Genomic DNA, 24,190 nt, shown 5'->3' on the forward strand with positions numbered 1-24,190 from the left:
AAAATAGTATTGCATATAAGACATTTATGTTTTTACCCTTATTCTGGTAGGTCATCTTTTGTGTATATATATTACCTTTTATGTAAGGAAATATAAAACAGTGAATTCCCTTTCATCATTGCCTCTTTTTTTCTTTTATTTGTCTCTCTTTCATTTACGGAGTTCCCCCTGGAGTTTTGTCCTTTTTCTTCTCTTAATCATGACAGAAACAAATTCCAACACCACAAGTCACGGTAAAGAATCCAATCCTAATTCTAGTGTCTCTTCAGAACCTAGTGATAGACATAGTTATATTTCTATTACACCTATTCTTACAAAAAAATAATTATCATTCTTGGTCTCGCTCCTTTAGAATGGCTTTGATTTCCAAAAATAAATTGAGTTTTTTTATGGGTTCCATACATGTTCCTTCTCCTACAGATATCTTGTACCATTCTTGGGAACGTGTAATACATTGATCATGTCCTGAATCCTTAACTCTTTGTCTCCCTCCCTTGCTCAGAGTGTGATCTTCTTTGATGGCACCATTGATATTTAGACTGACCTTCGAGCACATTTTTCCAAGGTGACTTTTGCTTCGTATTGCAAAGCTCTAGGAAGAAATCTTTGGCTTTCACCAAGGTTCGAAATTTGTCTCTGACTATTATACTGTCCTCAAGTCTCTTTAGATGAACTACACAATTTTCGTCCTTTCCGATTTGCACTTTTTTTGCAAACACATATCATCAACAAGACCTTATTATACGCTTCTTGAAAGGTTTCAATGAGCGATTCCCAAATCTTGCTTATGGACCCTTTTCCTTCCATCAATCGTGTTTTCTCCATGGTTATAGAACAAGAGCACCAACATATCATGTCTATGCCATCAGCAAACATTGAGGGAATCAATTCGTTCAACAATGTCATCAGTTCCTCCTCCTATAACAACTCAAGTAAATATTGTTCCTACTACCATTGATGTGTGTTATAGCAAACATGGGTATACTATCGGCCACCCTTGCGATCCTGGTAGACCATGCTTCAACAACACCAATGGCTTAAATAACTTTGTCTTTTCCTCCTCTGTTAAGAGTGTCATAAAAAAATGCATCCTTAATGGCTAACAAGTGACAACGGTGGCAAACCTATATGAATCAAGGTTTACTATATCCCAGGCTCAATATCAGCATGTAATGGATCTTCTACAACAACCGAATTCTTCCTTAAATGATGTGGGCCCAAGTGTTAATATGCAACTCTCAAGTGTTAATTCTTCTCATATCAAACAAAAGGACCCAATTTCTTATTCTCTTGGTATTTCTTTAGTTTGTTTTCACCACCACACATGTTCTTAACTCTAATAAACACTCTTACAATGATGAGTGAATATTTTATCAACTTCACTTAGCTTATTGTACTAGATTTAATTAAGGAATTGTGGGTGAATGTTCATTATTTTTCCAACTTTTTTAATTGTGCTTAATTTAACTAATAATTTTTATTTTAATTAATTTGAATTATTGAGACTAATTATTATCATTATTAATTGCAAAAGAATTTTTGAAAGTATATTTTAGAACATTAAAGAGCTGTAACGTCATTCTTCACTTGCCACAAGAACATTTTAGCTTAGAATTAAATTATTTGGTTTTAGTGGATTTTTGGATAGAATTAATGTTTGGGCCTTTTTGGTCAATTTTGAGAGACCTAATTGTAATTTCTAACCTAGTAATGTGTGCCAAAGGGGAGCAGACCCTTCACTATTCTTCATTCTGCACATTCACGTTTTTGGGTTTCTTGGAGAGCTCCAATTAGGTTTATGTTTTCTTTCGTTGTAATCACTCTTTTTCATTGAAATTTATAGTTGAATTCGTTTCTGCATTGGTTTTTCTTCTTTAATTTCGTCTTCTCTGTTGCCATTCTTCTTCCTTGTCACTTTCGTTCATGGGTGCATTTTGTTTCGTCATTTTCGTTTTCTGCTTCCACTTTGGAGCTTGCGTTTTTCCAGGGGCTGTTTGATTCTGCTTCCATCTCGACCATGGTGGACATTGTACATGGCACTTACCCTTCTAAGGGATACTATGTCCTCAGACACCCGTCTCTCAAACACACAGAGGTTATTTAACCATGAATTTAAAATTCTAGACCACCTAAACTTAGAAAACTGAGTTCTAACTAAAGGGTCTACCCACTTATACCCTTCCCTTTTGTGTAATTGGGACTCAACATGCTCCTCAGGAGAGTCCTCTCTCTTCTTAATGATCACCTCCATCTTCACCCCATGTCACGAGATGAGGAAGCATTTGATGACATTGAAATCTGACTACTAGCATTACTATTTCTACCTGACTCGTCCCTAGAACTCATGTTTGATCTACTACATGATATACCTTTCAAGTAACAGGCTTTTACGTATCAGATTTTGAAACGACAAACTTTTCTCTCAAAGATAGCAACCACAAAGCCATCTCTCTGAACTTTGTGCTCAAATAGGTCAAATGAAGCCCTTATTTATAACAAAATTCTTTAACAACTAACCTCCCCACCCCTTCCCCTCAATCGTTAAATCTCTCCAAATCTGAGGGCCAAGGGTCGTGACTTTGCCCCTTCCAAGTACCGTTTCTTGTGAAACACACATCAATCTCATACCTCTGCACCTCCCTCACCATATCATTTTTGACACCTAATCATTATAAGGTAGGGGTAATAATAAGGTTTGGAAAATATATGAGAAGGAGAAGAAAGGTAGGAGGGAAGTGAGGCTGAGCGGTAATGTTACGGTATAAAGTAGGGGTAATAATAAGGTTTGGAAAGTATATGAGAAGGAGAAGGAAGGTAGGAGGGAAGTGACACCGAACGGTAATGTTACGGTATAAGGTATGGGTAATAATAAGGTTTGGAAAGTATATGAGAAGGAGAAGGAGAAGGAAGGTAGGAGGGAAGTGAGGCCGAACAGTATTGACCGTAAAGGTCGAATGATAGCCGAACGGTGGAAGGCGTGCAGAGGTCTAGTCGAACGTTGGAAGGTGTTGAAGAGCTGGAGTCGAACGGTAGGGTGCAGGGGAACCAAAGCCGAACAGAAGCTAGACCCGATCGGTTGAAGAGTGACTATCCTAACTGGGACAACAGTTAGGATAGGCGAGAAATATTTAGAAATAATTATAGTAAATAAAAATATATCTTAGAGAAATGTTTTATTTAGAACAATATTCATATTTTATTATAGGGAAAGATTTTATTTAGAACAATATTTATATTTTATTCTAGGAAAGATTTTATTCTAGAGAAATATTTTATTTTAGGGAAATATTTTATTCTAGGGACATATTTTATTTAGGAAATAATTAGTATAAATAAAGAGATAGTCTAGGGTTAAATGTATGCTTTTGATTATTGAGTTTTTGACAGGCGGCTACCGTCTTGTGAGGGAGGTTATGCTCCCAAAGTAATTGAAGGAGGTTATGCTCCCAATTATTGTTTATCTTTGTTTATTCAGATATTACCATCAATAAAAGAAATTCTTTAGTTCAATTCCATTCTTTCATTATTATTTTGCTTACTTTGAGTGTGTGAGAGGTTGTTCTGGTTAAGTTTCGTACTCAGGTACGTAACAATTGGTCCGACCTACCGGATCGACAAAGAGGAGTTAGAGGCCAGCCGGATAGTGATTGAGAGGAGTAAAAGATATCATGGAGGAAAGAATGACTGCAGTCGAAGTGAAATTGGAGACCATAGGGATATCCATGGGGGGATTGGAGGAGGCAATCCAAGAAGTGAAGAGGATGATGGGAGGGCGAGCCCGACATCTAGGTGGAAATTCGGATGGGAGCCAAGGGTCTGTCAACAAGAGAGAGGGTGGATGCCAGGAGGAGCAACCCAATTGGAGACAAAGGGTAGAGTTACCAGTTTTTGAAGGCATTGATCCATTGAATTGGGTCAACAGAGCTGAGAAATTCTTTGAAATACAGGGAGTGTCCGAGGAAGAGAAGGTGCACCTAGCCTACATCAGTATGGAGGGAAGTGGTGGATATTGGTTCAGAGTTTGGAAGGAGAAAGCCAAGAATCGTTCGTGGGAAGGTCTGAAGGGGGCAATGGTGTGGCGATTTGGAGAACGGAACAGGGGCACAACCGTTGAAGGGGTGGCGGCCAGTAAGCAGTCGGGGACCGTGGAAGAATACGTCCAAACTCCGAACGGGAAAGAACTTCTGGAACCGAACGGTAGAGGACTAACGGAGCTGAACGTAAAACTACGACCGGAACCGAATGTGAGAGAATTGCCGGAACCGAACGGTCTAGGACTATTGGAAGCAAACATGAGAGGACTATAGGAACCGGACGATAGCAGACTTCTGGATCCGACTTCTGGATCCGACCGTGAGAGAACGGACGGGACCTAAAGAGGGAGGACTGCCCGAGTCGAACGGTAGAGCACGGCGGGAACCGAACATGAGAAAACTACTGGAACCGAACGGTCTAGTTCTGGGAGGAAGAATGAAGGCGTTGGAAGCAAGGGCAGATGGAAGAATCAATGGCCTAGAGAGAATGATGTATTCTGTGAGGAGGTGGGCCAACAAACAAAAAAAGGAACTTGTAGTTTTTGATACACCGATAGAAGGGAGAGAGCGACGTGAAGTACTGAAAGACATCGAAGACCAATTCCTCAAGGCTTATGATTCTGGAAAAGTGGTGACCAGAATGCTAGACAGAGAATGGAAGACATTGGAGGAGGTTTTACCACCACCCAAACCTCCTGACCTCAATTGGAGGGCAACAACCAGTGGGTACCCTTCATATGATAACACGATGATGAAGAGAAGCCAGGAGATCAAGTTTCATAGTTCCAACCTTGAGGACAAGGTTGTTTTGCAGCGGGGTGTAATGTTATGGTATAAGGTAGGGGGTAATAATAAGGTTTGAAAAGTATATGAGAAGGAGAAGGAAGGTAGGAGGGAAGTGAGGCCGAACGGTATTAACCGTAAAGGCCGAACGATAGCCGAACGGTGGAAGGCGTGGAGAGGTCTAGCCGAACGGTGGAAGGTGTTGAAGAGCTAGAGCCAAACGGTAGGGTGTAGGGGAACCAAAGCCGAACGGGAGCTGGATCCGATCGGTTGAAGAGTGACTATCCTAACTACGACAACAATTAGGATATGCGGGAAATATTTAAAAATAATTATAGTAAATAAGAATATATCTTAGGGAAATATTTTATTTAGAACAATATTCATATTTTATTCTAAGGAAAGATTTTATTTAGAACAATATTTATATTTTATTCTAGGGAAAGATTTTATTCTAGGAAAACATTTTATTTAGGAAATAATTAGTATAAATAAAGGGAGAGTCTAGGGTTAAAGGTATGCTTTTGATTATTGAGTTGTTGACAGACGGCTACCTGTGAGGGAGGTTATGCTCCCAAAGTAATTGAAGGGGGTTATGCTTCCAATTATTTTTTACCTTTGTTTATTCAAATATTACCATCAATAAAAGAAATTCTTTAGTTCAATTCCATTCTTTCATTATTATTTTACTTTGAGTGTGTGAGAGGTTTTTCTGGTTAAGTTTCGTTATCAGGTATTTTCTTTGCAAAACTCTATAGGACGACTACGGAATACCGATATCATGAGAAACACCATTCTCATGATTAACTACGATAGTCCATGATACAACAAGTATTTGGATCAATGGGCCTTGGCCCATTTAAGTAAAAAACGCATTCGATAAGTATAAATAGCACTTATTACGAGGTAAATGATTTACGTTTTCATTAATTACGAATTTATTACATGCGGATGTGAGAGACTGACTTGAGCGTTGTCTTCTAAAGGCACAACACCTTTCATATGAATGAAGATGAATATTTTGAGGATTGAAGGTTGGAAGCATTCAATAAGTCTTGGAAGTTTTTGTAGGTTACGTCTCGGCTCTGTAAGAACAATTTATGGGTTGACTCATGGGAAGTTGGCTAATGGAAAGTAATGTTTCATTTAGGAAGTTATGTTTTTCAGTGTTGTAATATTGTAATTATGTAAGAATTGAGTTGCAGTTCTTCTCTTCTGAAAATTTGTTCCAATTGTTTCAATACTGCTTAGTTTTTGAATAACTTTTACTAATAGTCCACATATTGTTCATGGTGTACTCGACTTATCTTTCAAAGACACACTTCACTAGTGGTGCAGAATATCCATGTTTGTACAAATCGTCCTCTTGGTGATGATTATTGTTTTTGTCTGCAATTCTTTAAGGTTGCTTCCAACAGCCTTGGTTTTTATCTACAACCAAGCATTATTCGTCCGTTCGTATTGTTAGGGGCAATAGTGCTTGTTAGATGATGGATTCATGCCACCCCGTTTTGTTTTGACTTGTTTTGACAAAATGTAAGCATGCATGGCTACTTCTCTCAAGCATGTCCTTGAGCGTTGCCCCTTTAAAGTCAGCCATAACGATGATCACACGATGGTAACAGCAGCATATGATCCTTTACCTATTACTAACGATTGATTTAACCAACTATAAATTGAGAATCTGTTAAGAACCAAGAATTGAAAAGAGCAAGAAAATGCTTTCATTCAATATAATGAAAAGAACAAGAAATAGGAGGGCGCTCTGTCCTCCAAGGGCTTCTCCATCAGAAAGAGCTAAAGCTCAAGATATAAAATTCATCTCGTTTTTCCTCTCCTCTCCTTTTCTATTTATATCTAACAAATATCACAAACCAATAGTTCCTTTCAACAAGTTTCTTATTTGTTACCGTATCTTCTAAAATAAAAATAATTCTTAAAAACATTACACAATATTTAAGACTAGTCTATAAAGCAATTTTTTTTTGTCAATGTTTGATGCAATTTTTTCTCTGCATATGACAACTTTTCTCGAACCAAATATTACCAACCCAGAGTTCATTTCAACAAGTTTCTTAGTTATTAATGTAATATTAAAAAGAACATTTTAAGTAGAGTCTACTACCAACGTTTGTTGTATGATCACTTTTATATTTTTCAATATTTTATACTGACATAATATTATACACTTCAATAACCACCTGCAATTGTTATATTAAAAAAAAATCAACTGCCGAAAGATAAGGCAATACTTAAACCTTATAAGATATACAATACTACGTGTGTGTATATATATATATATATATATATATATATATATATATATATATATATATATATATATTTTAAAAGTATAAGATAATGAAAGAGAGAAAGAGGAAAACCTGTAAAATGCTCTCTTTTAGATTGTAGGAGACCTTAGAACTCATTCCCATTTGAATTAAAAGAGATCTATTTGATCCTGATAGGTGAACTTGACTGTTGCATTCAATTAATGTAAAAGCATTGATATTTGACATTTGTGATGTAGTTGCAGTTGTTTCTGATTCCCCTGAATTTGTATCATGTAAAGCATCTAAAATAATTTTCGTATCTTGAGATAATTGAAGTTTAGAGCCACACTCTACCCAAAGACTTTGAAGTTTTGGAAGGTCCTTGGAAATAGATGCTAGATGATGGGAACTGTTATTTGGCACATCTAAAGAAGCAAGAGATGAAATGCCCGCAAATCTTTGCATATGGGATGAAAGACTACTCGTTGGAGACATCCAAGACCAGATGATAGATGGAAGCACATCTCGTAAGAACCCTTCATAGCCACACAAAGAAATATACGCAATGCTTTTTGATCTTACAATAGAAAAAGGAATTTTTGTGATTGCAGTCTTATCAGCAACAAGGGTTGTCAAAGACTCCATCTGTTCTATGTCCTCTTCCAACTTATCAATCATTAGACAGCCTGAAAGAATGAGTGTTTTAAGAGATTTCAACTTATAGATACTTCTTGGAAGGTTACGAAGACTGATACAATCTTGCAAATTTATTTGAAGAACTTTATCGAGATGTCCAATGGTTGGGGAAACATTTGACAACCTTGGACAACCTACGAGAACTAGCTTTTCGAGATTAGGCATATTGGAAAAGTCTGGACTATGAGTTAAACTGTGAGAATGACTTAGATTGAGAATTTTCAGATTCTCCATCACCTGCAAGAAATTAAATACCATAAAGAAAATTTAGAAATAAATCCTTAAAACATAAATGGAAGCGTATGAAGCAGAAATAATTATCACAAACTAAAGAGCAACAACAATAGAAAATGGTAACAATAATATAAAAAATGAGAATATCAATACTTTTAACGTGAAAAATCCCTCGTGAGATAAAAATCCACATGCACGTCAGTCAATCAAGTTCCACTAATATTAAATAAGGGTACAAGAGAATCAAATTAAAAGTATAAATAAGTGTCTACAACCAATGCATCAAAACAATAATACTTTCATACATGAAGAACAAAGAAAAAAAAAACCTAAAATAGAATAATAGTTGAACCCTGATATCTCTAACTACAAACGTTCAATTGACAACCACCAAACCTGCAGAAAATATTTCAGCCCGATCCAGCGATTAACAAAGCGCGGGAATCATACTTTTACTAAGGTAGCTTGGTGAATATGCCAACAAATTTTCTCTTTTTCTCTTTCTATCCCAAAGGTTGCAAAATTTACACTCCTTCTTAACTTAGAAGACCCCTCTCCACTTAAGTTAAGTGAGACAAAATGAGTTGGATTAATTTAGATTTTTTAGACACGTGGTTGGGAGTTTAACCCAACTCAATTGCAATGTATCACAAACAAACCTTCGTGAATAGCAAGTCAAATATTTATTTGTGTAAATTTCACTAACTCTAACATTTTTTTTTCAGGTTATACCAAAATTCCAATATTTAAAAAAAAAATCTCAAATCTTTTCTATATTAGTTTGAAAACATTATCTCGTGATCATTTAACATATTATATATATATATATATATATATATATATATATATATATATATATATATATATATATATATATACATATATGCATGTATGTATTTAAACATATTAAAGTTACATCTTAGAAGACCTTTTTAATGGTGATGATGAGAATATCGAAAGGACATTTCAGCAAATAGGCAAAACAAACTTCCTTCTAATAAAGTGAGGAAGAAGGGGTAAGACTCCGGCTGAAGACAGGAAGCATGGGGTGGTTTTCTTCTTTATCGGGGTTGTCAAAACTTCAAGAAAGTCTTGCTTCAATAATACCAACAAAAGATGAAAGGGAGCATTCTACACCATTGATGTCTTTCTCTGGTCTCCTCCCATAGACTGTCCAAGGCCATTCCTTGTTCACTAACCATTCTTTCTAGCATGCTCATTCTCCCTTCCATGACTTTCCCCTTCAGAGGTCGAACCAATTGATAGGTTTCTTGCCAAGACACCCTTGATTTAACACACAACACCCACACAACTCACAAAAAGTAGACTGTATTGATATACGAGGTACAAAGGAAATGTTCGATAGCATCCAAGAAAACAATTCTTCCTTCACACAAGATGTAATATTCCTGTCAAACAACTAACAACAAAACGTGTCTTCCTCGAGACACTCTCTCCCCCGTATATAGCTAACACCTAAACCCAAACACACCTACCCCAACTGTCTAACTAACTTTCCCTCCTCCTAAACATCATATATTGTTTTTAATTCCCTTCCTCCTTTCATAGACCCTTAAGGTCCTATCAATTTCATGAAATAAAATGCATAAAACTAAACTCATACCTGGGCTTCTTTCCAGACATGTGTAACATTACTGTGTTCTAACTCAACAGAAACAAGACTTCTTGTATAGAAGTTTGCTGGAAAGGATGTTAAAGGAAATTCACGCCAACAAAGCCATCTCAGATCTTTGGAAAGATATTTGTAATCCCCAATAAGATCTACACCAGCAAGTTGCAGTAACCTAAGTTTCTTCATCTTCTTAAAAGCTTTAGTATTCAAACATTTTGTGCTAGTTCTTGGTAACTTCAAAGCCAATCCCTCAATAGCTTTTGTTCCCTATGAAATAAAACGGTGAAAAGGGTAAAATAATGAATGGCTTATAGATGTGGTACAAAAAGTCGTAGAAATGAATTTTAACAATATATGAAGGTCTTACAGTTTCTTTTGATAGTACATCAAGCACGTCCTCATGAAACCATAATCTGCTACGTTCTTCAGGTTCCTTTGGTGATTTTCCACGAATGATTTCTCTTCCCATGTCTCGTAACAAATCATGCATACCAAGCGTGTTATGATCTACAGTCACAAGGCTTCGCTCTATTAGGACACGTATTCCATTTTCTGCACAAAGTCCACAGCCATTTAATATATGTATGGCATCATTTCGGTCCATTCCAATAAAGAAGCAAGCTATATCAAGAAATATTTCTTTCTCAGTATTATCACTTAGACCATCATAGCTTATTTTTAACTTCTCCTGCACTTCGTCATTTGGAATTTTCTGGAGTTTCTCCAGTACACTCTTCCACTCTGTTACCTCCATATCAAACAAATAGGACCCAAGGACCTCAAGAGCAAGTGGCAATCCCCCAGAATATGCAATTACACTTCTTGAAAGTTCTGCAAAATCTTCTCTAGGACTTGCTTGCTTGAATGCATGCCAACTAAAGAGCTCAACAGATTCGCTTTCATCCATCCTTTCCATCATGTATAATTTGTCAACTCTACTCCCTCTAAGTATATGCATATCTCTGGTTGTGATGATGATTCTACTTCCTGAACCAAACCATTCACGATTTCCACACAGAGTATTTAATTGGTGCAAGTTATTCACATCATCAAGTATAAGAAGTACCCTTTTATGGCGAAGCCTTTGCATTAATATATTTTTTCCAAATTCAACGTTGTGTATCTTTGTTTTTGTTTCTTTGTTGATATCAAACAAAACTTGTTCTTGCAAGCAGACCTGGCCACCGTCTTTCCCCCAAACTTCCCTAATTTGTGCAAGGAAGCTCCTTCCCTCAAAATTACGACCAATCTTGTTATAAATGGCTTTTGCAATGGTTGTTTTACCAATGCCTCCCATTCCCCACATTCCTAGCAGTAGAACATCGTTTGATCTTTTCAGATCCAGCAGCTGAATCGTGTCTTGCACCCGAGATTCTACTCCCACTGGATTATCAGCAATGAACAGCTCTGTCTTGTCTAACAAACGTGTAACATTTTCAATAATGCTTTTGATAGCCTCACTCTCATTTCTGTAAGATAAAAATGAACCACAAAATGGTGTATACATATATGCATCAGACTTGGAGGGAATTTTTGCAAAGAGAAAACATAGTTGGGCAAGTGTGTTCCTCCATTAAGTTTATACAGTGGTGGATTGTACATACTTTCATTTCTCAACACAAGAGAAAGATACATATATTAGGATTTCATGTTTAGTAACATTAATCTTCACTTGATATCAAATTTGTTATCTCATATATCTTTGCATGTTTAGCCAGTCAATTGAATTGGTTAGTGGAAGATTTAAGTATTATGGAATGTTAAATATTTTATGAAAAATTCTAAGAACACAGAAAAAGTGAAAGTACCTGGAATTTAGGACTACAATCCCTGAGATGCTGGCAGCTTCACGAAGTGTCTCCATCCAACGCTGCTTCTCACTTTCCTGTTGTTGTTAAGAAATTAGGTAGATTTCCCATAGTCAGATTTATATATAATAAAATAAATACAAAAATTATTACATACAAAATTGATTAAAAGTTCAGCTAATTATATCTCCAAGTTGTTGAGTAAGTGTTTAAAAAATAGTTTACTCATGTTAATGTCACTCAAGCTAGTATTTTTACTAAGTCTTTATAGATATTTTATTTTTATTTTTTATCTTTAATTAGTTTATTATTATTTTTTATTTATATTTTAAACTTACTTATATTTCTTCTATTATAAATAAAGTACTAATATGTGTAACATCCCAAAATAATGATAATTACCATTAACCAGAACTGATCACATTTACAGAGATAAACAGTGCAGTCTTAAGAATATTACAGTAGCTCAGAATTTTAAAACTTAACATACAGCACGTACAGTAAAATCTGCAGTGTTCAGAATTCATAAAAAAATAAACAGAAACCAGTTCTGATTATCCATTCTGTAGAATTTAAATACAGAATATCAAAATACAGTCCAGCACTTGACAGAATTCCAAATTTTCAGATAAATACAAAACAGATCTGCAGAACTATATATATATACAACTGCCAAAAATACTGCACAACACACTAGACTAAAACTGCTACGGAATCGCGCCTCTACTGTTCAGCTTTTACTTCAACTTCAACCAGGTTTGCATCTTCCAAATTTTCTTCTTCCAGTAATACTTCAAGAGATGCATCACCCTCTGCTCACATCCACAACGGATGATCATTGCATTTTGACAAGACGGATTATACATGGACAGTAAACAGCACCAGGAAAATTGCAAGGGTAAGCTTATATTGTTTAATTAATACAACATACATACAGTTCACAATTTAATTCACAGATACATCAAACAACTTAATCATAAAATTTAACATATAAATCTATATAAAACAGACTGTACTGAACTGTATGAACCATGTAGTTACAGGCGTCCTTGCACCCAAGTGGTGTGGTAGCCGGGATATACCTAATCAGCTTCCACATGCGGTTAATCCTTCGCCCCTGCTAAGTGAGGGATACGAATGACCTCCACTTGAGGTTAATCATTCGCCCCTGCTAAGTGAGGGATACGAATGACCTCCTGCCATTCCCACGCATGACTACCCCCTTCTACGTGAAGATGAGCATCACGGAATATCAGGATGGACCAAGCCATCAGTAACTTGTCCATGTTCATACTTTACAAATTTAGCATTTAATACAACTGAGAAGCTCCTCCATGGAACGCTCATTCAAGTTCAAAATCATATAATCATATCATGTCGTGTTCAACCATCATATCCTTTCATAATTATAATATCTCCATTCTGTATTTCACTCTCTTAATATTAACGTCATGCATTCTTTAATCAAATAAAATGAACTTATCACAGAACCTTTGATTTCACGTTTCTGAACAAAAGAAACGAGTCATTTATTCACTTAATATGCTTCAACTCTTGATAATTTGAAAATACTGATCTTTAGAAGAGATGAATAATACATTGAAAGATTTTAAGTGTAAAGAATCTAGATAGAACCCAAGGAATAAAACCAGTGATAAGTGTTTAGATACACCAGCAATATAATTGATTTCAGAAGAACTGCACTGGCAGTCCAAGTACGAACGTAATTTAACAATTTGGACGAACGCCAGTTACGTTCGCTCAAAATTCAATAATAGGGACGAGCGTTCAGTTTAGAAACCGAACCCCGCTTTGGAACGAACGCTAAGTCAATGACCGAGCACAATCAGAACGAACGTTGGTATAAACCGAACGTTGGGTAGGACGAACGTTTAGGTATATGACCGAACACCAGTTATGAACGAACGTTCAATATAGAAACGAACGCTCTGTAGACGAACGTTCAACAGAAGGTCGAACTTCATTTAGGACGAACGTTATTAAGGACGGACGCTCTACTTAAGGCCGAACGTCACTCATTTATAAAGTTTTAAATATTTAAATATTACTGAGCTAGACGAACGCTCAGATCATCAACTAGGGACGCTCATTCTCGGGCAGAATTCTTTCCAAATGAAAGAATTCTAGTCTAAGTAAGCTTAACTGAAAACCGAACGGTTTAAGACCGTACAGGGACGAACGTCCTTTATCAGTACAGAGACCAGATTTCTCAACTCTTAACAGAATTTTCCAGATTTCGATTTTTATGAACTTGACAACTTTCCTTTCAGATTTAATACATCAAATCATACAGATTTCAACATTTGGATCATTCCAAATATACAATCACCATACTCCATTTATACAGAATCAAATCAATATACATTTAAATCAAAAATCAGCAACAACATATATAATACAATTAAGCAGTGTTCATTCATGACAGATTCAATCGATCTAATCATTCCAACTCTATAACATTCACACATCTTTCATGCGTATCCAAAACAACATGCAAATGAACCAGAATTTATATCTCATATCAGTAAACGTTCATAAGGCTCAAATATCAGATTTCATATACATGCAACTCAGATTATAAAATCAAGCAGTATGAATTAAACATATAAGCTTCCCTTACCCGGATTGAAGTTCCAACTTGTCCTAGATGAAAATGGCTTTATCCAACTATGCTTCTATTATATTCTTGATTCTTCCAAAACAAATCTAATCAAAAATTGCAGAACTCTGAGACTACATACTTGCATGCACTAAAACTCTATTCTTCCAGAAACCTAAGAACGAAATACAGTAAGAAGGCTTACCAGATTGGATTCAGTTTCTGTTTGGTCCAAAATGGAGATCACAGCAGTACTAACATTCCTATGGTGCTGCAATTGTGATCAGAGAGGAAACGTGAGTTTTCTGATAGAGAGAAGTTAAGGATTCTTAGAGAGAAATTTGGAGAAAATGAAGAGTTTGGTTTTCTGAGGAAGAAGATGAATGAGTGTGCAGGTGAAAGGGTTCTCAGAAAACTTTGGTTTTGTTAAAGTAACGTTTGCTTGAACAAACATGTCCAAGACTGACACCTGCATACTAAATTCTGATTTGTAAGTTTCTAACGTGACAAGTGGCAGGTGTGCATGTAAGGAGTGGTGCGTTTTTAATGTTGCAGAGAATGATGGTGGTTCAGTTTTCTGTGCATTGCAGAGGTGAAAATCAGAGTTGAAAGTGGGTTTTTAATTACCCGCAACAGTGACGTGGTGTGTGTGTTAGTGGTGTGATGTCAGGATTAAATTTGCTAATTATCCAGGGTCTCACATTCTCCCTAACTACAAAAATTTTCGTCCTCGAAAATTCAGAATTTACCTATGAATAAGTGTGGATATAAGTCCCTCATTGCACTCTCCACCTCCCACGTTGAATCTCCATTCTTGGCATCCCACACTACCTTCACCAATCGAACATCCTTCCTCTTGTGTAATTTAGTGCGAACATCATCAATGCGGATTGGTTGCAACTCCAGCGTTCGATCAGGTTGTAGTTGAATGTCTTCCAGTTCTAAAACATGAGAGGGATTGGCTATATACTTTCTGAGTTGAGACACATGGAAAACAGGATGAAGGTTTGATAGTTGAGGAGGCAAAGCAAGCTCATAAGCTACTGGTCCAATCTTCTTCAGAATTTGATACGGTCCTATGAACTTGGGAGACAGCTTCTTTGGACGAACAACTCTTCCCACTCCAGTGATTGGATTCAACCTTAAAAATACATGGTCTCCTGCTGCAAACTCCAAGGGTCTTCTCCTCCTATCTGCATAAGATTTCTGTCTGCTCAAGGATGTCTTCAATCTGTCCTGAATCAATTTCACTTTATCAGTAGTTTGCTGGATAAGTTCTGGTCCAGTTAGCACATTCTCTCCTTCCTGAAACCAGCAAAGTGGCGTTCTGCACTTCCTTCCATAGAGAGCTTCAAAAGGCGCCATACCAATGCTAGACTGGAAACTGTTATTGTATGTGAATTCCACCAGTGGCAAGACCTCATCCCATGCGCCTAAATGGTCCAGGACACACGTCCTAAGCAAATCTTCTAACGTCTGGATGGTCCTTTCAGATTGGCCATCTGTTTGCGGATGATACGCAGAACTCATCTGTAGCTTGCTTCCCAATTCACCTTGTAAAGATTGCCAAAACCGAGATGTGAATCTCGTGTCTCGGTCAGAAACTATGCTTGAAGGCACTCCATGAAGACGCACTATCTCCTTGATGTACAGCTTAGCCAAATTTGTCATTGACATCTTCAAATTCACGGCTAAGAAGTGGGCGCTCTTAGTTAATCTGTCCACAATTACCCAGATTGAATCGTGATTCTTGACTGTGCGTGGCAGATGAGTCACAAAGTCCATGGAAATGCTGTCCCACTTCCATTCAGGAGTCTCCAATTGTTGAAGCAATCCACCTGGACGTTGGTGTTCAGCCTTGGCGCGTTGACAGGTTAAGCAAGATGCCACAAAGCGTGCAACATCACTCTTCATTCCCGGCCACCAGAAAGATTTCCTAAGATCTTGATACATCTTAGTCATACCGGGGTGTATGCTAAGATGACTATGATGAGCTTCTTCCAATATAATACGTTTCAGCTCTCCATCATTGGGAATGCAAGTTCTTCCCAAATAACGCAACATACCATCCGTTCCAGCATTAAACTCCTTAGCTTTTTCTGAACCGAGTGCATCAAATATCTTCAACAGTTCTTCATCCTCACGTTGCTTCATCCAGATTCTGTCAAACACATCACTAGAAATTCTAAGATTACAGCACCTTATTACGTTCTCTCCTAATTCAAATTGTAATCTTAGATCTCTAAAATTCTCCACCAAGTTCAGCTCCTTCACCATCATCAATGAGACTTGTACTGTATTCCTGCTTAGGGCGTCTGCCACTACGTTGGCTTTCCCAGGGTGATATAGCAGTTCAAAATCATAATCTTTTAAAAATTCCAGCCAACGTCTTTGCCTCATATTCAGCTCCCTCTGATCAAACAAATATTTGAGGCTCTTGTGATCACTAAAGACTTGGAACGTTGATCCGTATAAATAGTGCCTCCAAATCTTTAGTGCAAAAACGACAGCTGCCAACTCCAGGTCGTGTGTGGGATAATTGCGTTCATGAATCTTCAACTGGCGAGACGCGTACGCTACTGCACGTCTCTCTTGCATGAGCACACAGCCCAAACCTTGGTGAGATGCGTCACAGTACACTTCAAATGGCTTGGACGTGTCTGGAATAATCAAAACTGGCGCGCTCGTCAATTTCATCTTCAGCTCCTGGAACCGTTCCTCACACAGATCAGTCCAAGCGAATGGCTGATCCTTTCTAGTCAATCTAGTAAGAGGAGCCACTATCTTGGCGAACCCCTCTATGAAACGTCTGTAATAACCAGCCAGCCCCACAAAACTCCTCACTTCAGTGACTGAACGCGGGCTCTTCCAATCTAACACTGCTTGCACTTTAGAGGGATCTACCGAAATACCTTCAGACGATATCACATGCCCCAGAAACTGCACCTCCTTTAACCAGAATTCACACTTGGACAGCTTTGCGTACAACTCTTTCTCCCTCAACACGGTTAGTACTGTTCTCAAGTGTTCTTCATGTTCAGCATTGGTTTTGGAGTAGATGAGAATATCATCTATGAACACAACTACAAATTTATCCAAATAGGGTCTAAATATCCGGTTCATGTAATCCATGAAGATGGCTGGAGCGTTCGTTACTCCAAATGGCATTACCACGTACTCATAATGCCCATAACGTGATCTGAATGCTGTCTTCTGGATGTCGTCCTCCTTAACCCTTATCTGGTGATATCCTGAACGCAAATCAATCTTAGAAAATACTGTTGCTCCATGCAGCTGATCCAACAAATCATCTATTCTTGGCAACGGGTATTTGTTCTTGATGGTCAGCTTGTTTAATTGCCTGTAATCTATACATAACCGAGAGCTGCCATCTTTCTTTTTCACCAAGAGTACCGGAGCTCCCCATGGTGATACGCTCGGTCTAATGAATTTCTTCTCCATAAGCTCTTCAATTTGCTTCTTGAGTTCAACCAACTCTGCAGGTGCCATTCGGTAAGGTTGAACAGATATAGGAGCTGCCGTTGTCACCAAATCAATGGTGAATTCGACTTCTCTAACAGGAGGCAATCCTGGTATCTCTTCTGGAAAAACGTCCAGAAATTCACTCACCACTGCTCGTTCCGTACTGCTCTCATTGGACGTCCGTGCTTCCGTCAACCCTCCTAACTCCTTGTCTTCATGTGTCATAATGAGAAAACAGCTTGCACCTTCCACTCATGTTACACTCGTTCTCCACGTGCCCATTTCGTCCACATCTGTTACAGTGCTTTCCTCCTACCAGTTGAGGGCAGGATGAACGGTAATGCGGCCCTCCACAGTGAAAGCAAGTTACACTGCCTTGTCCAAGAGTTAAATAATAATAACTCATTAAACATATAATAAGCACACAGCAAAACACAGTGCACTCATAACCCTACAGTGTCCTTAAGAGAACAAAACTGCTCTGATACCACTAATGTAACATCCCCAAAATAATGATAATTACCATTAACCAGAACTGTTCACATTTACAGAGATAAACAGTGCAGTCTTAAGAATATTACAGTAGCTCAGAATTTTAAAACTTAACATACAGCACGTACAGTAAAATCTGCAGTGTTCAGAATTCATAAAAAAATAAACAGAAACCAGTTCTGATTATCCATTCTGTAGAATTTAAATACAGAATATCAAAATACAGTCCAGCACTTGACAGAATTCCAAATTTTCAGATAAATACAAAACAGATCTGCAGAACTATATATATATACAACTGCCAAAAATACTGCACAACACACTAGACTAAAACTGCTACGGAATCGCGCCTCTACTGTTCAGCTTTTACTTCAACTTCAACCAGGTTTGCATCTTCCAAATTTTCTTCTTCCAGTAATACTTCAAGAGATGCATCACCCTCTGCTCACATCCACAACGGATGATCATTGCATTTTGACAAGACGGATTATACATGGACAGTAAACAGCACCAGGAAAATTGCAAGGGTAAGCTTATATTGTTTAATTAATACAACATACATACAGTTCACAATTTAATTCACAGATACATCAAACAACTTAATCATAAAATTTAACATATAAATCTATATAAAACAGACTGTACTGAACTGTATGAACCATGTAGTTACAGGCGTCCTTGCACCCAAGTGGTGTGGTAGCCGGGATATACCTAATCAGCTTCCACATGCGGTTAATCCTTCGCCCCTGCTAAGTGAGGGATACGAATGACCTCCACTTGAGGTTAATCATTCGCCCCTGCTAAGTGAGGGATACGAATGACCTCCTGCCATTCCCACGCATGACTACCCCCTTCTACGTGAAGATGAGCATCACGGAATATCAGGATGGACCAAGCCATCAGTAACTTGTCCATGTTCATACTTTACAAATTTAGCATTTAATACAACTGAGAAGCTCCTCCATGGAACGCTCATTCAAGTTCAAAATCATATAATCATATCATGTCGTGTTCAACCATCATATCCTTTCATAATTATAATATCTCCATTCTGTATTTCACTCTCTTAATATTAACGTCATGCATTCTTTAATCAAATAAAATGAACTTATCACAGAACCTTTGATTTCACGTTTCTGAACAAAAGAAACGAGTCATTTATTCACTTAATATGCTTCAACTCTTGATAATTTGAAAATACTGATCTTTAGAAGAGATGAATAATACATTGAAAGATTTTAAGTGTAAAGAATCTAGATAGAACCCAAGGAATAAAACCAGTGATAAGTGTTTAGATACACCAGCAATATAATTGATTTCAGAAGAACAGCACTGGCAGTCCAAGTACGAACGTAATTTAACAATTTGGACGAACGCCAGTTATGTTCGCTCAAAATTCAATAATAGGGACGAGCGTTCAGTTTAGAAACCGAACCCCGCTTTGGAACGAACGCTAAGTCAATGACCGAGCACAATCAGAACGAACGTTGGTATAAACCGAACGTTGGGTAGGACGAACGTTTAGGTATATGACCGAACACCAGTTATGAACGAACGTTCAATATAGAAACGAACGCTCTGTAGACGAACGTTCAACAGAAGGTCGAACTTCATTTAGGACGAACGTTATTAAGGACGGACGCTCTACTTAAGGCCGAACGTCACTCATTTATAAAGTTTTAAATATTTAAATATTACTGAGCTAGACGAACGCTCAGATCATCAACTAGGGACGCTCATTCTCGGGCAGAATTCTTTCCAAATGAAAGAATTCTAGTCTAAGTAAGCTTAACTGAAAACCGAACGGTTTAAGACCGTACAGGGACGAACGTCCTTTATCAGTACAGAGACCAGATTTCTCAACTCTTAACAGAATTTTCCAGATTTCGATTTTTATGAACTTGACAACTTTCCTTTCAGATTTAATACATCAAATCATACAGATTTCAACATTTGGATCATTCCAAATATACAATCACCATACTCCATTTATACAGAATCAAATCAATATACATTTAAATCAAAATCAGCAACAACATATATAATACAATTAAGCAGTGTTCATTCATGACAGATTCAATCGATCTAATCATTCCAACTCTATAACATTCACACATCTTTCATGCGTATCCAAAACAACATGCAAATGAACCAGAATTTATATCTCATATCAGTAAACGTTCATAAGGCTCAAATATCAGATTTCATATACATGCAACTCAGATTATAAAATCAAGCAGTATGAATTAAACATATAAGCTTCCCTTACCCGGATTGAAGTTCCAACTTGTCCTAGATGAAAATGGCTTTATCCAACTATGCTTCTATTATATTCTTGATTCTTCCAAAACAAATCTAATCAAAAATTGCAGAACTCTGAGACTACATACTTGCATGCACTAAAACTCTATTCTTCCAGAAACCTAAGAACGAAATACAGTAAGAAGGCTTACCAGATTGGATTCAGTTTCTGTTTGGTCCAAAATGGAGATCACAGCAGTACTAACATTCCTATGGTGCTGCAATTGTGATCAGAGAGGAAACGTGAGTTTTCTGATAGAGAGAAGTTAAGGATTCTTAGAGAGAAATTTGGAGAAAATGAAGAGTTTGGTTTTCTGAGGAAGAAGATGAATGAGTGTGCAGGTGAAAGGGTTCTCAGAAAACTTTGGTTTTGTTAAAGTAACGTTTGCTTGAACAAACATGTCCAAGACTGACACCTGCATACTAAATTCTGATTTGTAAGTTTCTAACGTGACAAGTGGCAGGTGTGCATGTAAGGAGTGGTGCGTTTTTAATGTTGCAGAGAATGATGGTGGTTCAGTTTTCTGTGCATTGCAGAGGTGAAAATCAGAGTTGAAAGTGGGTTTTTAATTACCCGCAACAGTGACGTGGTGTGTGTGTTAGTGGTGTGATGTCAGGATTAAATTTGCTAATTATCCAGGGTCTCACATATACCACTAATGTAACATCCCCAAAATAATGATAATTACCATTAACCAGAACTGTTCACATTTACAGAGATAAACAGTGCAGTCTTAAGAATATTACAGTAGCTCAGAATTTTAAAACTTAACATACAGCACGTACAGTAAAATCTGCAGTGTTCAGAATTCATAAAAAAATAAACAGAAACCAGTTCTGATTATCCATTCTGTAGAATTTAAATACAGAATATCAAAATACAGTCCAGCACTTGACAGAATTCCAAATTTTCAGATAAATACAAAACAGATCTGCAGAACTATATATATATACAACTGCCAAAAATACTGCACAACACACTAGACTAAAACTGCTACGGAATCGCGCCTCTACTGTTCAGCTTTTACTTCAACTTCAACCAGGTTTGCATCTTCCAAATTTTCTTCTTCCAGTAATACTTCAAGAGATGCATCACCCTCTGCTCACATCCACAACGGATGATCATTGCATTTTGACAAGACGGATTATACATGGACAGTAAACAGCACCAGGAAAATTGCAAGGGTAAGCTTATATTGTTTAATTAATACAACATACATACAGTTCACAATTTAATTCACAGATACATCAAACAACTTAATCATAAAATTTAACATATAAATCTATATAAAACAGACTGTACTGAACTGTATGAACCATGTAGTTACAGGCGTCCTTGCACCCAAGTGGTGTGGTAGCCGGGATATACCTAATCAGCTTCCACATGCGGTTAATCCTTCGCCCCTGCTAAGTGAGGGATACGAATGACCTCCACTTGAGGTTAATCATTCGCCCCTGCTAAGTGAGGGATACGAATGACCTCCTGCCATTCCCACGCATGACTACCCCCTTCTACGTGAAGATGAGCATCACGGAATATCAGGATGGACCAAGCCATCAGTAACTTGTCCATGTTCATACTTTACAAATTTAGCATTTAATACAACTGAGAAGCTCCTCCATGGAACGCTCATTCAAGTTCAAAATCATATAATCATATCATGTCGTGTTCAACCATCATATCCTTTCATAATTATAATATCTCCATTCTGTATTTCACTCTCTTAATATTAACGTCATGCATTCTTTAATCAAATAAAATGAACTTATCACAGAACCTTTGATTTCACGTTTCTGAACAAAAGAAACGAGTCATTTATTCACTTAATATGCTTCAACTCTTGATAATTTGAAAATACTGATCTTTAGAAGAGATGAATAATACATTGAAAGATTTTAAGTGTAAAGAATCTAGATAGAACCCAAGGAATAAAACCAGTGATAAGTGTTTAGATACACCAGCAATATAATTGATTTCAGAAGAACAGCACTGGCAGTCCAAGTACGAACGTAATTTAACAATTTGGACGAACGCCAGTTATGTTCGCTCAAAATTCAATAATAGGGACGAGCGTTCAGTTTAGAAACCGAACCCCGCTTTGGAACGAACGCTAAGTCAATGACCGAGCACAATCAGAACGAACGTTGGTATAAACCGAACGTTGGGTAGGACGAACGTTTAGGTATATGACCGAACACCAGTTATGAACGAACGTTCAATATAGAAACGAACGCTCTGTAGACGAACGTTCAACAGAAGGTCGAACTTCATTTAGGACGAACGTTATTAAGGACGGACGCTCTACTTAAGGCCGAACGTCACTCATTTATAAAGTTTTAAATATTTAAATATTACTGAGCTAGACGAACGCTCAGATCATCAACTAGGGACGCTCATTCTCGGGCAGAATTCTTTCCAAATGAAAGAATTCTAGTCTAAGTAAGCTTAACTGAAAACCGAACGGTTTAAGACCGTACAGGGACGAACGTCCTTTATCAGTACAGAGACCAGATTTCTCAATTCTTAACAGAATTTTCCAGATTTCGATTTTTATGAACTTGACAACTTTCCTTTCAGATTTAATACATCAAATCATACAGATTTCAACATTTGGATCATTCCAAATATACAATCACCATACTCCATTTATACAGAATCAAATCAATATACATTTAAATCAAAATCAGCAACAACATATATAATACAATTAAGCAGTGTTCATTCATGACAGATTCAATCGATCTAATCATTCCAACTCTATAACATTCACACATCTTTCATGCGTATCCAAAACAACATGCAAATGAACCAGAATTTATATCTCATATCAGTAAACGTTCATAAGGCTCAAATATCAGATTTCATATACATGCAACTCAGATTATAAAATCAAGCAGTATGAATTAAACATATAAGCTTCCCTTACCCGGATTGAAGTTCCAACTTGTCCTAGATGAAAATGGCTTTATCCAACTATGCTTCTATTATATTCTTGATTCTTCCAAAACAAATCTAATCAAAAATTGCAGAACTCTGAGACTACATACTTGCATGCACTAAAACTCTATTCTTCCAGAAACCTAAGAACGAAATACAGTAAGAAGGCTTACCAGATTGGATTCAGTTTCTGTTTGGTCCAAAATGGAGATCACAGCAGTACTAACATTCCTATGGTGCTGCAATTGTGATCAGAGAGGAAACGTGAGTTTTCTGATAGAGAGAAGTTAAGGATTCTTAGAGAGAAATTTGGAGAAAATGAAGAGTTTGGTTTTCTGAGGAAGAAGATGAATGAGTGTGCAGGTGAAAGGGTTCTCAGAAAACTTTGGTTTTGTTAAAGTAACGTTTGCTTGAACAAACATGTCCAAGACTGACACCTGCATACTAAATTCTGATTTGTAAGTTTCTAACGTGACAAGTGGCAGGTGTGCATGTAAGGAGTGGTGCGTTTTTAATGTTGCAGAGAATGATGGTGGTTCAGTTTTCTGTGCATTGCAGAGGTGAAAATCAGAGTTGAAAGTGGGTTTTTAATTACCCGCAACAGTGACGTGGTGTGTGTGTTAGTGGTGTGATGTCAGGATTAAATTTGCTAATTATCCAGGGTCTCACATTCTCCCTAACTACAAAAATTTTCGTCCTCGAAAATTCAGAATTTACCTATGAATAAGTGTGGATATAAGTCCCTCATTGCACTCTCCACCTCCCACGTTGAATCTCCATTCTTGGCATCCCACACTACCTTCACCAATCGAACATCCTTCCTCTTGTGTAATTTAGTGCGAACATCATCAATGCGGATTGGTTGCAACTCCAGCGTTCGATCAGGTTGTAGTTG

General features: G+C 37.3%; 1 protein-coding gene and 1 long non-coding RNA gene across 2 annotated transcripts in view; both read right to left on the reverse strand.

Moving 5' to 3' along the window:
• Window positions 1-6,982: 6,982 nt before the first annotated feature.
• Window positions 6,983-24,190, reverse strand: part of LOC124838437 (disease resistance protein RPV1-like) — a 39,067-nt gene continuing 21,859 nt past the window's right edge. Inside the window, exons 3-7 of the mRNA XM_088102127.1 lie at window positions 11,462-11,538; window positions 10,021-11,122; window positions 9,645-9,920; window positions 7,202-8,023; window positions 6,983-7,018 (exon numbers count right to left, since the gene is read on the reverse strand). Coding sequence (XP_087958253.1) covers window positions 6,983-7,018; window positions 7,202-8,023; window positions 9,645-9,920; window positions 10,021-11,122; window positions 11,462-11,538 — 2,313 coding nt within the window. The remainder of the gene's footprint in view (window positions 7,019-7,201; window positions 8,024-9,644; window positions 9,921-10,020; window positions 11,123-11,461; window positions 11,539-24,190) is intronic.
• LOC148190807 (uncharacterized) lies at window positions 18,148-20,682 on the reverse strand. The gene is made up of 3 exons (XR_015782941.1): window positions 20,510-20,682; window positions 20,326-20,411; window positions 18,148-18,497 (listed from the first exon to the last, which is right to left on the reverse strand). It is a non-coding gene; the product is annotated as an uncharacterized LOC148190807 (long non-coding RNA).

Source organism: Vigna umbellata, chromosome 11 (genome assembly GCF_029865625.1).
Source record: "Vigna umbellata cultivar VRB3 chromosome 11, Vumbellata_1.0, whole genome shotgun sequence".
Taxonomy (NCBI): Eukaryota; Viridiplantae; Streptophyta; class Magnoliopsida; order Fabales; family Fabaceae; genus Vigna; species Vigna umbellata.